The 15,889-nt window shown below is 44.9% G+C and overlaps 1 protein-coding gene across 1 annotated transcript in view; it reads left to right on the forward strand.

Annotated features, from left to right (window-relative positions):
- Nucleotides 1-10,651, forward strand: part of LOC308307606 (TGF-beta receptor type-2-like) — a gene marked incomplete at both ends in the record, with an annotated part of 12,891 nt that extends 2,240 nt beyond the window's left edge. Inside the window, 7 exons of the mRNA XM_080752872.1 lie at nucleotides 3,230-3,441; nucleotides 5,447-5,913; nucleotides 6,287-6,577; nucleotides 8,194-8,331; nucleotides 9,307-9,448; nucleotides 9,876-10,003; nucleotides 10,100-10,651. Coding sequence (XP_080608998.1) covers nucleotides 3,230-3,441; nucleotides 5,447-5,913; nucleotides 6,287-6,577; nucleotides 8,194-8,331; nucleotides 9,307-9,448; nucleotides 9,876-10,003; nucleotides 10,100-10,651 — 1,930 coding nt within the window. The remainder of the gene's footprint in view (nucleotides 1-3,229; nucleotides 3,442-5,446; nucleotides 5,914-6,286; nucleotides 6,578-8,193; nucleotides 8,332-9,306; nucleotides 9,449-9,875; nucleotides 10,004-10,099) is intronic.
- Nucleotides 10,652-15,889: the final 5,238 nt, after the last annotated feature.

Consider the following 15,889-nt stretch of genomic DNA (forward strand, 5'->3'; position numbering starts at 1 on the left):
CCTCCCCTCTCACTCTCCCCCCATCCCTCTCTCTCTCTCTCTCCCCCCCTCCGTCTGTCTGTCTGCCTGTCTCCGTCTGTCTGTGTCTTTCTGTTTCTCTGTCTCTCTCTCTCTCTCTCTCTCTTTCTCACTGATTGAGTTTTGGTCTGACACCACGGCACATACAGTACGACATCCATACCTCCCTCTCTCCCTCCCTCCCCCTCCATATCCCCCCTGTCTGTATGTCTGTCTCGCTCTCTCGCACATGCACGCGCACGCACGCACGCACACGCACGCACACACACACACACACACACACACACACACACACACACACACACACACACACACACACACACACACACACACACACACACACTCAGTAGTATTATTACACTTTTGTGGATGTGTGATTTGGGGTCTGACAGCGCCGTGGGCTGTGTGCGCCCCTCTCTGTACCCCTGTTATTTCCTGCCAGCATCCAGCAGCCTGCCCCCTCCCCTCCTCCCCTCCCCTCCTCCCCTCGCTGGCTGCTGAAGGAAGCCAGCTCTGAGAGCACAGAGATAAGGCAGGGCTGATAAGGAGAGAGGAGAGGAAAAAACTCATTTATTTAGGTCAAAGTTGACGGGGGGTCGTCTGACAGATGCTCTGAGCCCTCTTCTGTTTCACATCACACTCACTGTGTAAAAAACCCAGAGTTTCATTGAACTCCTGAGAGGGTACAAAGGGAACCAAAAAGGACCACACAGGTACGTTTGGTTGAACTCTGTACTCTCGCACAGTTAAGACTAAATCAGTGTTTCTCACACTTTCAAGATTTTTCAAAAATGTTCAAAAATAGCAGATGTAAAAGGGTGTCTGCTATTCATGAATAGCCAACGTGAACATCTAAAATCAGAGTCTTCTAATCAGAGAGTCCTGCCACTGCGGGGTCAGAAACAGCGCTGGTCACGTGGTTCATTGTCACTTTACACCTCATAGACTTCAATGCATTTTGTAAACTTCCGCTTCGCCGTTTGTCACTGTACGCCAATAGATGTGTGCGTAGAAGACCTGGCCCCATGAAGTGAACGGGAGTGACGCAACTCTCCGTAGGTAGAAGGCTCTGTCTAAAATGACGCAGATGCTTTGCCGGTTTTCATGGAATTAAAGCTGCAGTTCAGAACTCATTTCAATTAATAACATGTTATTTCAAGCAATCTGTATTATTGTTTTATTAATACAGCATGTATGTTATGCCTTTCATTGATATGGATGCAGGAAACAGGGGGAGAGAGATGGGGAGTGACATGCAGCAAAGGCTGTCAGGATCGGGACTCGAACCCGCAACACACTGTCAGGCTATACTGAGCCTAGGTGCCTGGGCCGCTGCGCCATGCAGTGTCCCAGGGCAACGATCTGTACTATGTTAATAATTTATGGGAGATTCTGAGGAAGGCCTAAAGGCCGAAACATCAAATAAAAAACTGCATATATGGAACCAGAGTGTCCAACTTGTTTCCCCCTCCTTTCTGAGATTGTTCCCGAAGGTCAGCAGACTCAGCACATCACCAAACCCTTAGAGTGCCTTACCGCTCCTGCTAGAGCAGGGGTCTTCAACGTTTTCAGGCCAAGGACCCCTTAGCTGAGAGAGAGATGAAGCAGGGACCCCCACTACATATTGTATAAAATTGTGTTCGAGATTACAAACAAAGACTTGTTTGAAAGCACTGTCATCATGTTGGAGTAATGTGTATTTTCAGACATTTAACCACTTGAACCGTCAAATACTTTAGTCTGCTCTTCTTTTCCCTCTACAAACCTCTTTGCCAAAAAATAGCCCATCTACAAGCTTACAACGCCTCGCAGATCTGCTATTTTTGGCTAATGTTAGAAAGAAGAAAGAATTTACCTATGTCATCCCACGAGGGAAATTCAGTTTTCCAGCTTAACCCAGCTGAACCCGGTGCTGCCCACAAGGAGCGTGGGGGAGAGGGGAGCAGTGATAGCTGGAGCGGCCCCCCTGTAGTAACTCTGAGGACCCCCGAGAGTATGTTACAGTAATACAATATAACTAGCACATCTGCAGCGATTGAAGCTCATATATTGTAAGTAAGTGCAATATCTCCCTAGCCTGAGAGCTGATTTGGACCAGTGGTAGATGTTTTGTCTCTCGTGCCGCGGAGGCGTGGGTTAAAATTTCGGGTTGCACATAAAAGTCATAGATTGCAGCTTTAACGACAAGGCCTTTTTTACGGCGTTCACAATGACTGTGTGTGCAACAGTGTTGTTTTTGACAGCACATTTTGATTTAGTTTTAGTCAAAGTCTTTTGAATAAAATGTTAATCTTAGTCATAATTTAGTCACCTGAAAAGTATTAGTTTTAGTCTAATTTTAGTCGACTAAATATCATAAGACTTTAGGCGACTAAATCTACAGTTGATTTAGTCGACTAAAATGTATTTTGGCAGGCCTTGATGATGGCATCATAATGACTGATTTTACACTTGGTTGTGTGCTGAAAATAGCAGATCTACAAGCTCACAACGCGTCGCGCTGAGAGCAACCAAACATAAAATGATTTTATCCTCCACTAGTCCCTCCCTAACGTTTTAGTCTAGTTTTTATTTTGTTGACAAAATTGTCAATATATTTAGTCTTAGTTTTAGTCACCACCAGTGTTGTAGTGCTAAATTTGGAAGTGTGGGCACTCACCGCGCGTGCACGCACATGCACGTGCGTCCGTGCGCGTGCACATAACGTTTTTGCTGGCTTAAAACGGGTCTGCGCGGCGGCAGAAATAGCCTTAGACCAGTGGTTCTCAACCAATAATTTGATGACCGGATCATCAGCCAAACTTCCCATGCAAAATAGCTCCAAAACTGATATTTCCAATTAATTAATCCATTTTCAAATCTTATATTACCATCTGCTGTTAGTCATGCTCATTTCAGCATGGCTGGCGAGCCTATTTCAACCAATTGCTGGGTCAGAACAACCTGAAAATATAATATCAACTGACTTGACTTGAGAGAAGTGTGGGCACTCCGTACCCCCGCGTTCCCCCCCCACTACATCCCTGGTCACCACAGCTTAGTTTTTATTTCGTGTTGATTTAGTTTTCGTCAGTGAAAAAAACGCAGTCGACAATTTTTTTTTTTTTGTCATAGTTTTAGTCGACGAAATCAACACTGGTGTGCAATTAGTTTCAGTGTATAATGTAACATGCATGCTAAGGGATTCCTATATGTTCTCCTTGTCCGTCAGGAGGAAGACCAACGACACCATGACGGTGCAGACCCAGTGTCACCACCCCGGGGTTCCTCTAGAGGGCGTCGACCCCAGCATCCTGCTCAACTCCTCCTCCAGGGACTGTCACATGATGCCGCAGCCCACCGAGGAGGGAGCCATGTTGGTCTGCGGCTGTCAGGGCGAGCACGAGTGCAACGACAAGCTCATTTTCGACAGGGGAGCCAATGGTAAATGCATGGGTTCTTCAAAAGGGGGTCCGGGACCCCTAGGGGGTCCTCAGAGTTACTACAGGGGGTCCTCCAAATCTTTGAGTGATAGAACTTTTTTTTTCTCCTTTTTTATATGAACCACTTGAACCATACGTAGTCTCCATATTCTAAGAACTGTAGCCAAACATGTAGATGTAGTGCTAATGCTGTGATTCCCAACAGCGCTCCTCTCTACAAGTTGAAACATTTTCGCTCCACCAAAAGAACGCTGCATGCAGAGAGCGCTTCAGCGCATCTTTACTATAGGAGTGCATGGCAGAAAAGCACTGGCAGTGCGAGAAAAAATGCTTCCTGTGGACACACAGCCCCTAAGAGTGAAGCCGCTTTCTGCCTACCTCAGGGGTCTTCAACGTTTTCAGTCCAAGGAGCCCTTAATTGAGAGGGAGATGAAGCAGGGACCCCCGCAACCTGTTCATAGATTCCATAAATAGTTTCATCGTTTGACAGGCGACAGCACAATCATCAGTGTATTTTGGATTCATGTCAATTTGTGTTTTCAGATATTTAACCACTTGAACCGTCAATAGGCCTACTTTATAAAACTTGACCTTTCACTCTGTACTTTGTCTGCTCCTTTTCCCTTCTACACCAAAACTTGCAGCACGAGGCATTGTGCACTTGTAGATCTGCTATTTTTGGCTAAGGTGCTCAGAATATGGACACTAGAGTTCAAGTGGTTAATATAAAAAAGGAGAAAAAAAAACTTTCTATCACTCAAAGATTTTGAGGACCCCCTGTAGTAACTCTGAGGACCCCCAAAGGGTCCCGTACCCCCTGTTGAAGACCCATGGTCTACTGTACCTCAAACCTAACTGTAAACTTAATAACCCCACCAAAACAATGCCTAAACCTAACAATACTAAGAGTGCCTAACCTGAAATACAAGTATTGAATGAGGGAACACTAGTATTACCAACCGCTGACACAGTCACTACTACACATGGCCCGACAAACGATGGGAATCTAAACAGAACCAGCTGTACACTATAGTCATTTGATTGGTCGGCGGCCCAGCTAACTTCTCCCCTGTGCTGGTCCTGCTGGCTCTCCATCGTACCAGAAGGACGTTAATTGCAAGCATCTGGTCTCGTTATTCCAGAAAACTGTACCAGGGCTCCAGGGGACCCGAGTTTGGAGCCACTGTACATCCATCCATGGATGGATGGAAAGTAATGATGGATAGATTGAATGTGTGAATGTGTATTATGATTAAATAGATAGAAGTAACAGTTAAAGGTGGGTAAGTGATTTTCTTTCATAAAAATAAGTGTTAAATACTGTATATTCTGATAGTACTCATTGCTATAGACAGTGTTTGTTCCGTAACAGGAGTCTCCATGTCTCTCCTGCTGTTTATTAAACAGAAAATGCATTTTCAGCTCGGGATACCAATTGTATCCAATCAGGATAGAGAACTCATCCTCAGACTCAGGATACAGATTAAAGAAGTGAAATGGGAAGTGATGACACAAAGAAATGACAAAATTGAAACTGGGACATTATAAAAAATGAGATAAATGATTGACTCTCTCCTGTTTGGAAAATGTATTTTCTGTTTATTGAAGAGCTGGAGAGATGGAGGCTCCTATTACTGAGCAAACAGTCAAACACCAACTCTATAGAGGGTATGTGCATGCATAAAGTGAATGGGAAATCGAGTGGCAAAGTGAGTTTAACGTTGTTTAACGCAATCAGATAGGACTTTTCTGTTTGGATGTATGGGCTGTCAAGGCCAGAAAGTAGTTTTTTGCCACTCAGTACAGGCGTTCCCGCATAACTTCCGGGTATGATGATGATGTCACGCGCATACCCTTTATAGCAACGATAGTATATAGTGCTTTAAACTTGTATCAAAAACCTTTTTGTTTTAACCCAAAAACATCACTTACCCTACCTTTTGATGAATAAATAAATGAATAAACGACTAGCTGAATGAATTAATGATAATCTATCTGCCTCATAGGCTTCTCCAAGCTGCAGAGTAAGGACGTCATCCCAGTGGTGGTGGTGAGCCTGGTCCCACCCATCCTGGTGGCGCTCATCGCCACCGCCACCTTCTACCTCTACCGCACCCGGCGCCCCGGCAAGCCGGGCCCGCCCACGCGGCCAGACTGGCCCGGCAAACGCGCCCCGGGACAGTACCGGGCGCTGGACCTCACCGGCGGGGGAGGGCTGCTTGGGGTGGGGTGCGACGGGGGACGAACGACGGGGCACGGCGGGGGAGAGGGGGAGGAGTTTCACGCAAAGCATCCGGCTCTCACCGGCGACGCCGGCATGGCGGGGGAGGGGCAGCATGGCCAAATGGCCGAGCTGCTGCCGATCAAGCTGGAGGCCCTGGTGGGGAAGGGGCGCTTCGCCGAGGTCTGGAGAGGCCGACTGCTGCAGGGGGAGAAGGGAGGAGTCAGCAGCTACCAAACGGTGGCTGTAAAGGTCAGTGGTGTGAAGCAACTAAGTACAGTTACTCAAGTACTGTACTTAAGTACAGAGGCATTTTTCCTTTTTTTTTCTTTTTTTTTTCTACTCCACTACATCTCAGAGGCAAATATTGTACTTAAACTCCACTACAATACTACTATTTAGTTTGATTATCATTACAAAACACACTAACCACTTCAGCACTATATATATCATTGAAATGCATTGGCGGAACGCGGATTCCATTCTCATAGGTATTTTGGTCTGAGGGCACCCTAAATGTTGAATCCCAGACTTTACTTGTAAGTTAACAGAGTATTTCTATGTTGCAGTATTGAAACTTTTACTTAAGTAAAACATGTGAGTACTTTTCCCACCACTGGTAAAGGTGTTCCCGGCCGTGGAGTACGCGTCGTGGAGGAACGAGTGCTCCATCGTCTCCGACCCGAAGCTGGAGCACGACAACGTGGTCCAGTTCCTGGCCGCCGAGGACCGGGGCCCGCCCGGCCACGCCCACAGGAAGTACTGGCTGGTCCTGGCCTATCACAGCCTGGGGAACCTGCAGGACTTCCTGGCCACCAACGTGCTGAGCTGGGAGGAGCTTGTCGCCATGGCCGGGAGCGTCGCCAGGGGCCTGGCTCATCTCCATAGCGACACCACGCCCAGTGGCGTGCCCAAGGTAAAAATCCATGTGATATACGGGGCGAACAGGGGCGTCACAAGGGGGGGAAGTGGGACTGAGTTAACTAGGGCCCAAGGTGGAGGGAGGGGGCCTTAATTATTTTATACTTTAGCTATTGAAAAATAGCAGATCTACCGGTACAAGCAATTTTTGAAAAGTTGTGAAAATGTGTGCAAATCTTTGAACAAATGTATTATTGTAACTAAAATTTTGCTTCTGGGGGGGGGGGGGTCCCTGGAACTAAATATTTTGAGATGGGGGTCCGTGGCCAAACACATATCATTTTGGGGATCCTTCACATGTAAAGGTTTGATCACCACTGACATAGAAACATATGTTTTTCAAAAAACCTTAGAGTTAAAGCACAAAATAATGCGTTCCCAGTCTAAATGGGTCTAAATTTGCACTCTCCATCGGCAAACATCAGCATCGGTCAAAAAATATGGCATCGGTCGGGCTCTACCTATGAAGAACATTCATGGGGGGCCCGCAGTTAATCCTTGTACCCAGGGCCCAGAATTTGGTGCGACACCACTGGATACGGGCGAACGCCAGCCTTGGTTCAGTGGTTCTCTAGCTGACATATGGCCCAAGTGCGTGCCACCAAAACTGTGGGAGGAGTAGCGCAGCAAAAATAAAGTTTATTGTTTTTTTTGCGTTCTTACCCGCATTGATTCCGGATGGGACCTCAAATGCATTTGGGTCCCCATCCGGAATCAATGGAGGTGAACTTCTCCGTTAAGCTGTCAGAAGATAGGGGGGAATATTTTCATCAGGGATAAATACCACTGTACAGTACTGTCTGACTTTGGATCTTAACCCCCCGGCTCCACCGGGCGCGTCGAGCGTTGCGTCAACGTCAACGTTGGGAACGCTCCGGTGACGGCGTCCAAACTCAAAAATTGCCCCGGTTAAATTTTTTGACGGCGTCCACAACGTCCAGTCATATATAAATTATGATTAAATGTAATTGCATTGCATATTTAAATGTAAATACGTGCCTTTCTGCTGTTGGATATCCATTCGCGTCATTCACAAGGGTGACTTGATGTCCCAAAATTCCTAGCATATTTTTTTATAGTGGTCTTCCCACTTGATAAAATTATGTAGGCTAATCACAGCAGGCTAGGAAACAACTTTCTCAATTCTTCCTCCTAAAAACAGGCCAGCAGTGAGTGACTGAGTCTGAACACTAGGCTATACATTATCGTGGCTGCGCTGGTGCACCGAAAATAGCCAATCTACAAGCTCACAGACAGTCACAAAACAGCATGATGACAGATTCATGCACGCAACGTGTTGTGAGCTTGTAGATCTGCTACTTTTTCCAGGCACTTTACACAGCATAAATTATTATAATTAGGCATATATAACACTACAGTTGATAATGCGAATATCCTATGATCTTTGATTGAAATATCAACACATTCACATCACGTTCAGTGGAGCCAGTCGGACGGCAACGTGCCTGCGTCAATGACGCCGTCAAGACGCAGAGCAACGCGACGCCGCCAGTGGAGCCCTGGGGTAACATGGTTTCACCACTGACAATGTTCATTCAACTTTCTCCTTGTCTTCATGCATACATCTGTGTATGTGTGCTGTGGCTGCAGGTGCCGGTTGCCCACCGGGATCTGAAGAGCAGCAACATAGTGGTGACGAGCAGGAGGGAGTGTGCTCTCTGTGACTTTGGTTTAGCCCTAAGACTGGACATTTCCCTAACTGTAGACGACTTCGCCAACAGTGGACAGGTACACTGATGGATGCACTAATTGGGAGGTTGGGAGCTGAGTGTGGTATATTAGAGCGTCTTTGAGTACTTAGAAAAGCGCTATATAAATCCCAGATATTATTAGCGTCGGAGCCATTGTATGACAGTGGAATAAGTCCCACCCACGTTTATGAAGTGATTTTGTTGAACCCCCACTTAACCATCTTTTTATGATGTTGAAAGTGATTCCGTCTATCCAATCTTCACAGCACACTGGCGCTGCTTCAATATCAAATTCCTCTTGTTTATTGATAGAAACAATGTGTTGCCACCACATCGTTGAAATTTCATACCATGTTTTCACTGCTACCGTACCTTGCACCTATAGGCACACACATGCATGAATGTGTCACTAATGTCGATGTTCGGATGCACCAGTTTAGTAAAAGTGGGTATTTCACTACAAAATGTTAATAAAAACATTAAGTCCTCATTTGAAGTAATACGTTATTTTTTGAAAGGCTGCAGAGTCCCTTGTAATGGCCAGGGCTCCGTGTTTTGACAAATACAAGCCTGGCTGGCCCAAAAGTGGACAGAATTGTTTTGAGTTTCCAGGATGTTGATTTCATTCATGTTGTCATTGTCATAATACATGTTACTGGTCAGGAAACCATTGGCAATAGGCTATATGCATTGCGTTGAAGTGAGAAGAGAAGCAACATACTTACTGTAGTAGCCCCCCGTAGTAGTACCATCCATGTTCACAAAAAGTATAAAAACTACTGTATATGGAATTAATTGCATTCATCTTCCATCTTCTATAGACGTCTATAGTTATTTGTCTAATTAGGGACTAGTTAGACTGGAACAGCCACATTAATGCAATTAAACACTTAGTATGATAGAAAGCAATAGTACCTGTGGTCCCTTGGCTTAGGAACCAGGGTTGGAAGCCATTGAAGTAGCGTGTTGTGAAGTGGAGTTCTAATACATTTGTGATGTTGTCTGTGTTGAGGTGGGGACGGCTCGTTATATGGCCCCTGAGGTGCTGGAGTCCAGAGTTAACCTGGAGGACCTGGAGGCCTTCAAACAGATGGACGTTTACTCCATGGCCTTGGTGCTCTGGGAAATGGCCTCACGCTGTCACGCAATAGGAGGTAAGACCGTCGGTGTGTGTGTGTGTGTGTGTGTGTGTGTGTGTGTGTGTGTGTGTGTGTGTGTGTGTGTACGCACACTATTCCATTGGTTGGTCTTCCAATTTGACTGTTCTAGGCAGAAATGACAGCAGATTGGATTGGGCAAAACTGCAAAAAAATGATAAATGATTAAATGGATTGCTTGAACTGGTGAGTGGAAATGAAGGGATTGAGCCCAGGGCCTCATACATGCAAAGCATGCACTGCCACTGAGCTACATCCTCACTTGAACTGGTGATTGCTCTTGACTCTCGATTGCAAGATCACAAGATCACAAGATCACAAGATCACAAGATCACAAGATCCTAGTGGCCACCTAGACTTATTCCCCTCTTTCTGTCTCTCTCTGCCTTTCCCTCTCTCTCCCTCACTCTCTCCCTCCCCCCAGAGGTGAAGAGCTATGAGCCAGCGTTTGGCTCCAGAGTGTGCGACCAGCCATGTGTGGACAGTATGAGAGACCTGGTGCTGAGAGACAGAGGACGACCAGACATCCCCTCAGCCTGGACACAACACCAGGTTGGTAACTCCTCTCCTCTCCTCAACTCTGCGCTAAGCTCCTCTCTCCTCCCTACTCCTCTCCTCTGAGCCCAGTCTTCCCTCTATGTCCTTCAGGGGATGAGCGTCCTCTGTGCCACCATCACAGAGTGCTGGGACCACGACCCGGAGGCCAGGCTCACCGCTCACTGCGTGGTGGAGCGCTTCAACGCCCTGGAGGAAGAGGAGTGGCGGGCCGAGGAGGAGGAGGAGGAGAGGGCACAGCAGGAGGGGAGGACAGGAGAGGAAGAGGAGGAGGAAGAGCGGCTACGAGGGGAGAGGCAAGAGGGCGAGGAGAGTCAAGGGGAGGGGAAGGAGGAGAGCGAGAAGGACTCGGAGTCTACGGACAGTGGTCTGTCGTCCCACGGTGTTCACACCTCTCCTCCGGATGACTTTCCAGCGCCCTTGGGTTGCGTTGTCACAGCCAACCACCTGCTCCCAGAGCCAGACAGTAGAGCTGACCATCAGACATCTGACCGTCAGACATCTGACCGTCAGACAGCTGACCGTCAGACAGCTGACCAACAGACTTCCTCCGTTCATGAAGCCAGCAGCCAACCAGAGCCCTCCGTCTGTGAAGGGACCACGCCGTCCCAACAAGCCCCTTCCGACACCGGCTGCGTTGTGTGAGCCGTGCGTCACGAGTGTCACAAGTGGTTATCACCGTACTCGCGTTCAGACTTTACAGGCTTCTTTTCGAGTCAAACTAAATGACTGCATTGGCAGATGATTTTGCCGGTTTCTGAAAGAGTTTTCACTTGTTTCGTGTTAATAATGTTTACGGGAAATAATATGAAATGATAATCATGAAATGAAAAAGATCATCTTAAATATAATAACTTTTTTTTAAGTAAGTTATGCACGAAACAAGTGGAAATTCGTATCTGCAAATGCAGCAAGATAATTTGCCAGAATGTCTTGAAAAAAGTCTGAAAAGTCTGAATGCAAGAAACAATTGTTGTGTGTAATTCCATTCCATCCATTTCTTTCTCATCAAACCATACGCACAGATCCAGATGTTGATAATAAGCCACTTCTGTCTGTCACTGGCTGTATTTGCCTGCCCGCTTAAGTCTGAGTTTTCATGTACTTTAAACCTGGCCAAGATATACTGTAAGCCCAAATATTGTCCATCATTTTTATCTGGTGCTTCTGTGTGGGAGAAGAGCGGGATATTGACAGTCCACCAAAGTCCTGGTCCTTAATTTGGGAGTAAGTGAAATGGCTTTATTCATGTTAAAATCAAATCAAATTAAATGTATTATTTATAAAACAACCGAAGCTGAGCAAAGTTCTGTACAAGGTTAAAAACAAAGCATCAACCAGTGGCCATCGGCGCACAGACCAAATATATACAAAGTTAAAACACATTAATGTTCTCATACTCTTTACGCTTTTATCTGAAAGAGGTTCCCTAACACCACAGAAATCAGTATTTTACCAATGTTATTGTAGCGTGAACAGCAATGATGATGGCATGCAATATGTTTACCAGTTAAATCTCGTTAAAACCCGTTGGCCTACTGGTCCAGGCGCATACCACTTAGGCATTGCCACATAGGCATGGATGCCTGGCGGCGTCGCCGGTTGGATTCGACCTTTGCCGCTTGTCACTCCCCATCTCTCCCCCATTTCCTTTCAGTTTACTGTCCTATCAATAAAGGCATAAAAGTCCAAAAACAAATCTTTAAAACAAAAAGCTATATTCTGATCATTGTTGCAAAGTGTTTGTTCAATAGCATGGGTCTCCCCGTCCCTCCTATTTCACGGTTCAGAGTAATAATATGAAAGAAAGCAACATCTTTAGCCTCTTTTAATTGGGAAAACATCATTCAAAGGTAAATAAAGGATTTAATTTTATTTATTGTATTTGTTCTGATGCCTCAGTGGGTGTTGTATGAAGATCAGATAAACAAGTTCAACATGCAGATTAACCTCAGATCAAATATAACTTCAATGTTCAATTTAGCCACCAGATCTTCTGTATCAGTTGTCGTCTAAACAGACAAACCCCACGGAATCACATGTATCCTTCCTAAAAGGACTAACAATGTCAAATCTGATATCTGTTATAAATGATGTATTAACATTTGAGCTGGCAGAGTGAATGTGGCCACTGTGACAGACAGAAAGACAGACTGACATCACAAAAAACACAAAGCTTTGGTACTTCACCGGAACAGACCGAAGCCAGACTTGATGGTCGTTCCTTGCATTCTGTTCAGCTTCAAACTTGGTTTATATTTCATCGTATGATGTTTCATCGTATGGTGGTGTATAAATGACAAATTAAGCGTTACGTATAAATGCCACGTTGTCTGTGTACTACATGAATGTTCTTAAACAGTGAGTTGAGAGCATATAATGGGTCAGAGAACATCTCTCCGATCCTCTACACAATACTGAATTCCTTGTAATGAGGCCCGAACTCTAGGGCATTAATGATGCCACCTGTTGGACAATAATGTACAGTACACCCTGCAGACAGGCTCTGTTAGGTGCATATTGTTTTATTTTGTTATGTGTAAAAAGCTGGGAGCTGGCCTCCCATTTTCTGTGATATTCTTGCTACTGTGGGTATCTTCTGTAGTCTCCCTGTATGAATGAGAGAAAAAGAACTCTTTTTGTGACCTGTGGATGGTTCACGTATACAGTTGTTGTTGTTGCTTTACCCAAATGAAAAATGAAACAATATGTGAGTGCAAAACTTCAATTAAATGTATTCAACTCTGAGCTTTTATGACAATAATGTTGGTGTACTGTATACACCTACATCCAAAAACATTTAGAATGTTTACATCCATCCAAATGACGTGCCCCTAAATAGGCTACAAGTATATGTTTTATACCTTGTCAGTATGACATGCCAAGTACTAAAACTATCCGATCTATAAGCATACAACGTGTTTATGTATCATGCAGATCTGCTGCTTTTGCTAAATCTTTGGAAAGTGTTCGCCCTAAATTCTCAAAATAGGTATGCCAGGTTGAAAATGTCTTTCTGTTGGTTTTATCATTATTTAACCAATTAAAAGTAATTAACAAGTGCTGGTGACTAAATAATAACTACTTTGGAGCCATTAGAATAGAAGTTATGCGCGTGACATCATCATCATACACAGAAGTTATGCGGGAACGCCTGAGTGGCAGATAACTACTTTCTAGTCTTGACAGCCCATACATCCAAACAGAGAAGTCCTATCTGATTGCATTAAACACACCTTGCCACTCGATTTGCCACTCACTTTATGCATGCGCAATACCTCTTATTGTTCCCATGCCACCCGACAGCGACGATATGAAGACACAGATACTGTACCACAACAGCTCCTGTTATTTTGCAATGGAAATGTGATGTTTGTATTTCCACAATAAACTTCATGGTGTTCTTCTTGTTTCTGCATCCCCTTATCAAAATTTTGGTCAAAACATTTCTGACATTTATTGATACATAGAATGGCGTTGGTTCATGCATTTGCAGCAGCATCCCATTCACTATATTTTGCAAGCAATAATGAACGTGGTCCAACTCAACAGCGCAGTGACTTCTAGTTTAGTCTTTCTCAATGGGGGCTAGATTTGTGTTGGATGGGGTTTTTATGCATGTCTGGAAAGGATACTAAAGCCTATATTTGTACTCAGTCGTACAACAGTGCTGCTTGCCAAAAAGCACTGTGTGACAGGGATGTCATGGTACTGGTCATTGTGTCTCCATCAGGCCTGGAATTTTGTCATTTTAAGGGCAAGGCCACTTGGCCTTCGGTGTTGTCCATTTTCTTTAGGGCACAAAGGCCAAATGCTAGGGCAAGAAGGCCATCAAATAAAACAAGATTTTAGTCCAATTAAATAATTAATTGAATATAAGGATTAAGGATGATTTAAATTTGAATATGTGTGACTATCAATCTGATCAATGATAAGCCCTGCAGCAATCAAAGTTACTGGATTGGTTTAAAGATGGGGATTCAGGGGAGAAGAATTCAGAATCTCAACAAAAGACACTGGTGCCTACATGACAAGAAAGAGACACTGGTGTCTATATTGACAAGAAAGAGACAGAGGAGAAAGTAGTACAGTCATCTGCTGGGACATTAAGGCCACTGTGGCCTCCGGTCATGCCATTGGTTTGAGGGGCACAAGGCCAAACTGTGGGCCAACGACGGCCATGGCCTCCATGAAATTCTGACCCGATACTGACATGATACCGTACATGATACTGACCATGATACTGGCATGACATTGACCACTAAACTGACATGATACTGACCACTAAACTGGCATGATACTGATCTTGATACATGATGTCAGACTCTGTCACAGGGATGTCACAGGGCCTAAGGCTAATAATAATCACATACTGTGCTAGCTGCCGGTGCAGGTCAGTTAAACTCATAGACTGTAGAAAAATATGGACGATGCGAAGCCATTGGTTTCTAAGCAGCGCAAATGGCCCTTTTCTACCCCTTGGAATGGGTGTCGCCATCATAGAATTGTAAAGGCATCAGAGATGCTATTGGCTGCCAACGGTCACGTGCAACCGCAGGGATACATGGGAGAATGTGGTCGGAGCCTCCCGAAATACAGCACACGAAGAAGAACACAGCCGGCTGGTATCAGTTTAGTTGGCCACGCCCCCCCCCCTGCAACTTTATCATTTATTTTAAAAGAAATTGGACCACATTTCGACAAAACAAATATGATGGTGATTGAAAGGCAATTTTTAACTAGCGATAGGAACCATACAATATTCATGAAAATGTTAATTAAGGTTAGAAAACGAAAGGGGAAAATGAATGGGATCCAATGGAGAACAATTCTTTTTGCGATCGGCCGGGGGGGAAAACAGCGCAACTAGCGGCCAATCATAGGAAGTTTTAGTTCCGTATTGGGCTCATTTTAAATCGGCAGAACTATGCCCCTGGTTAAACTGTGCCAAAACCTAACCCTAACCTCAGTAAAACTATATCTAAACCTAACCTCAGTAAATGCTATATAGGCAGCAAAGCTGCCAGGGCCTCCGGGCCGCGGCAAAGGAAACACTGCCATGGCAAACGAAACAAAGGCAAATGCACTCTATGCTGGTGCAAAATGTAAATGTAGCACATCCCCTCATCACCAGAAGTAAGTCAGAGCTTTAGAACAAGTCTGACTCTCATGTTGGTTCCTGCTGACTAAAGTTTAAGAAGTCCCCTCTGCTCTAGAGAAACCACAACACAGAAATAAACAAGGAGAAACACCCAGGCATGATGAAAGAGAAAGCAGTGGAGAGTTTGGTATAACTGTGGTAGCAGGCACGTGCACACATAGACATCAACAGTCCTTTTATCCGTCTGTAAAAGTGCCCTCTCCAGACCATGAATGCAGTTTTTACTGTAGTGAAAGAAATGCAAATGCCCTCTTTCCATGCCATACCTGAAGGCATCATTCAGAAGAATTGACTTGCCTTGCAGCATTGAAAAGAATTGCCCTCTCTGTGTAATTCTTGCCAAATGCCACATCTCCAGTATTAACTTGGTTATGCTTAGTTCATACCGAAAATAGCTGACCTCCAAGCTCACAACGTGTCGCAGCACGATGCGCTTTGAGCTTGGAGGTCTGCTATTTTCAATGTTTTCACCAAAAGGCCCTTTTAGAAATGTTAGCCCCTGTCTCTCTAACATTCGCTGAACATCCCTGTGTGGTAGTGAACCAATTGCTGAACATAAATATACCAAAACAGCTTGAGTCATTGCTGAACTATCTGCTCTCAAATAAACCCATTGCTTGTGTGGAGACTTTTTAATACTTTCCACTCTTTTTTTAAGTACTGTATCATCCCTTACAGGTGCAACTCGAAGATCTTTGAATGTCATGGATTTATTTTTCTGT

This window comes from Nannobrachium achirus (genome assembly GCF_963921795.1).
Source record: "Nannobrachium achirus genome assembly, chromosome: 22".
In the NCBI taxonomy this organism is placed as follows: Eukaryota; Metazoa; Chordata; class Actinopteri; order Myctophiformes; family Myctophidae; genus Nannobrachium; species Nannobrachium achirus.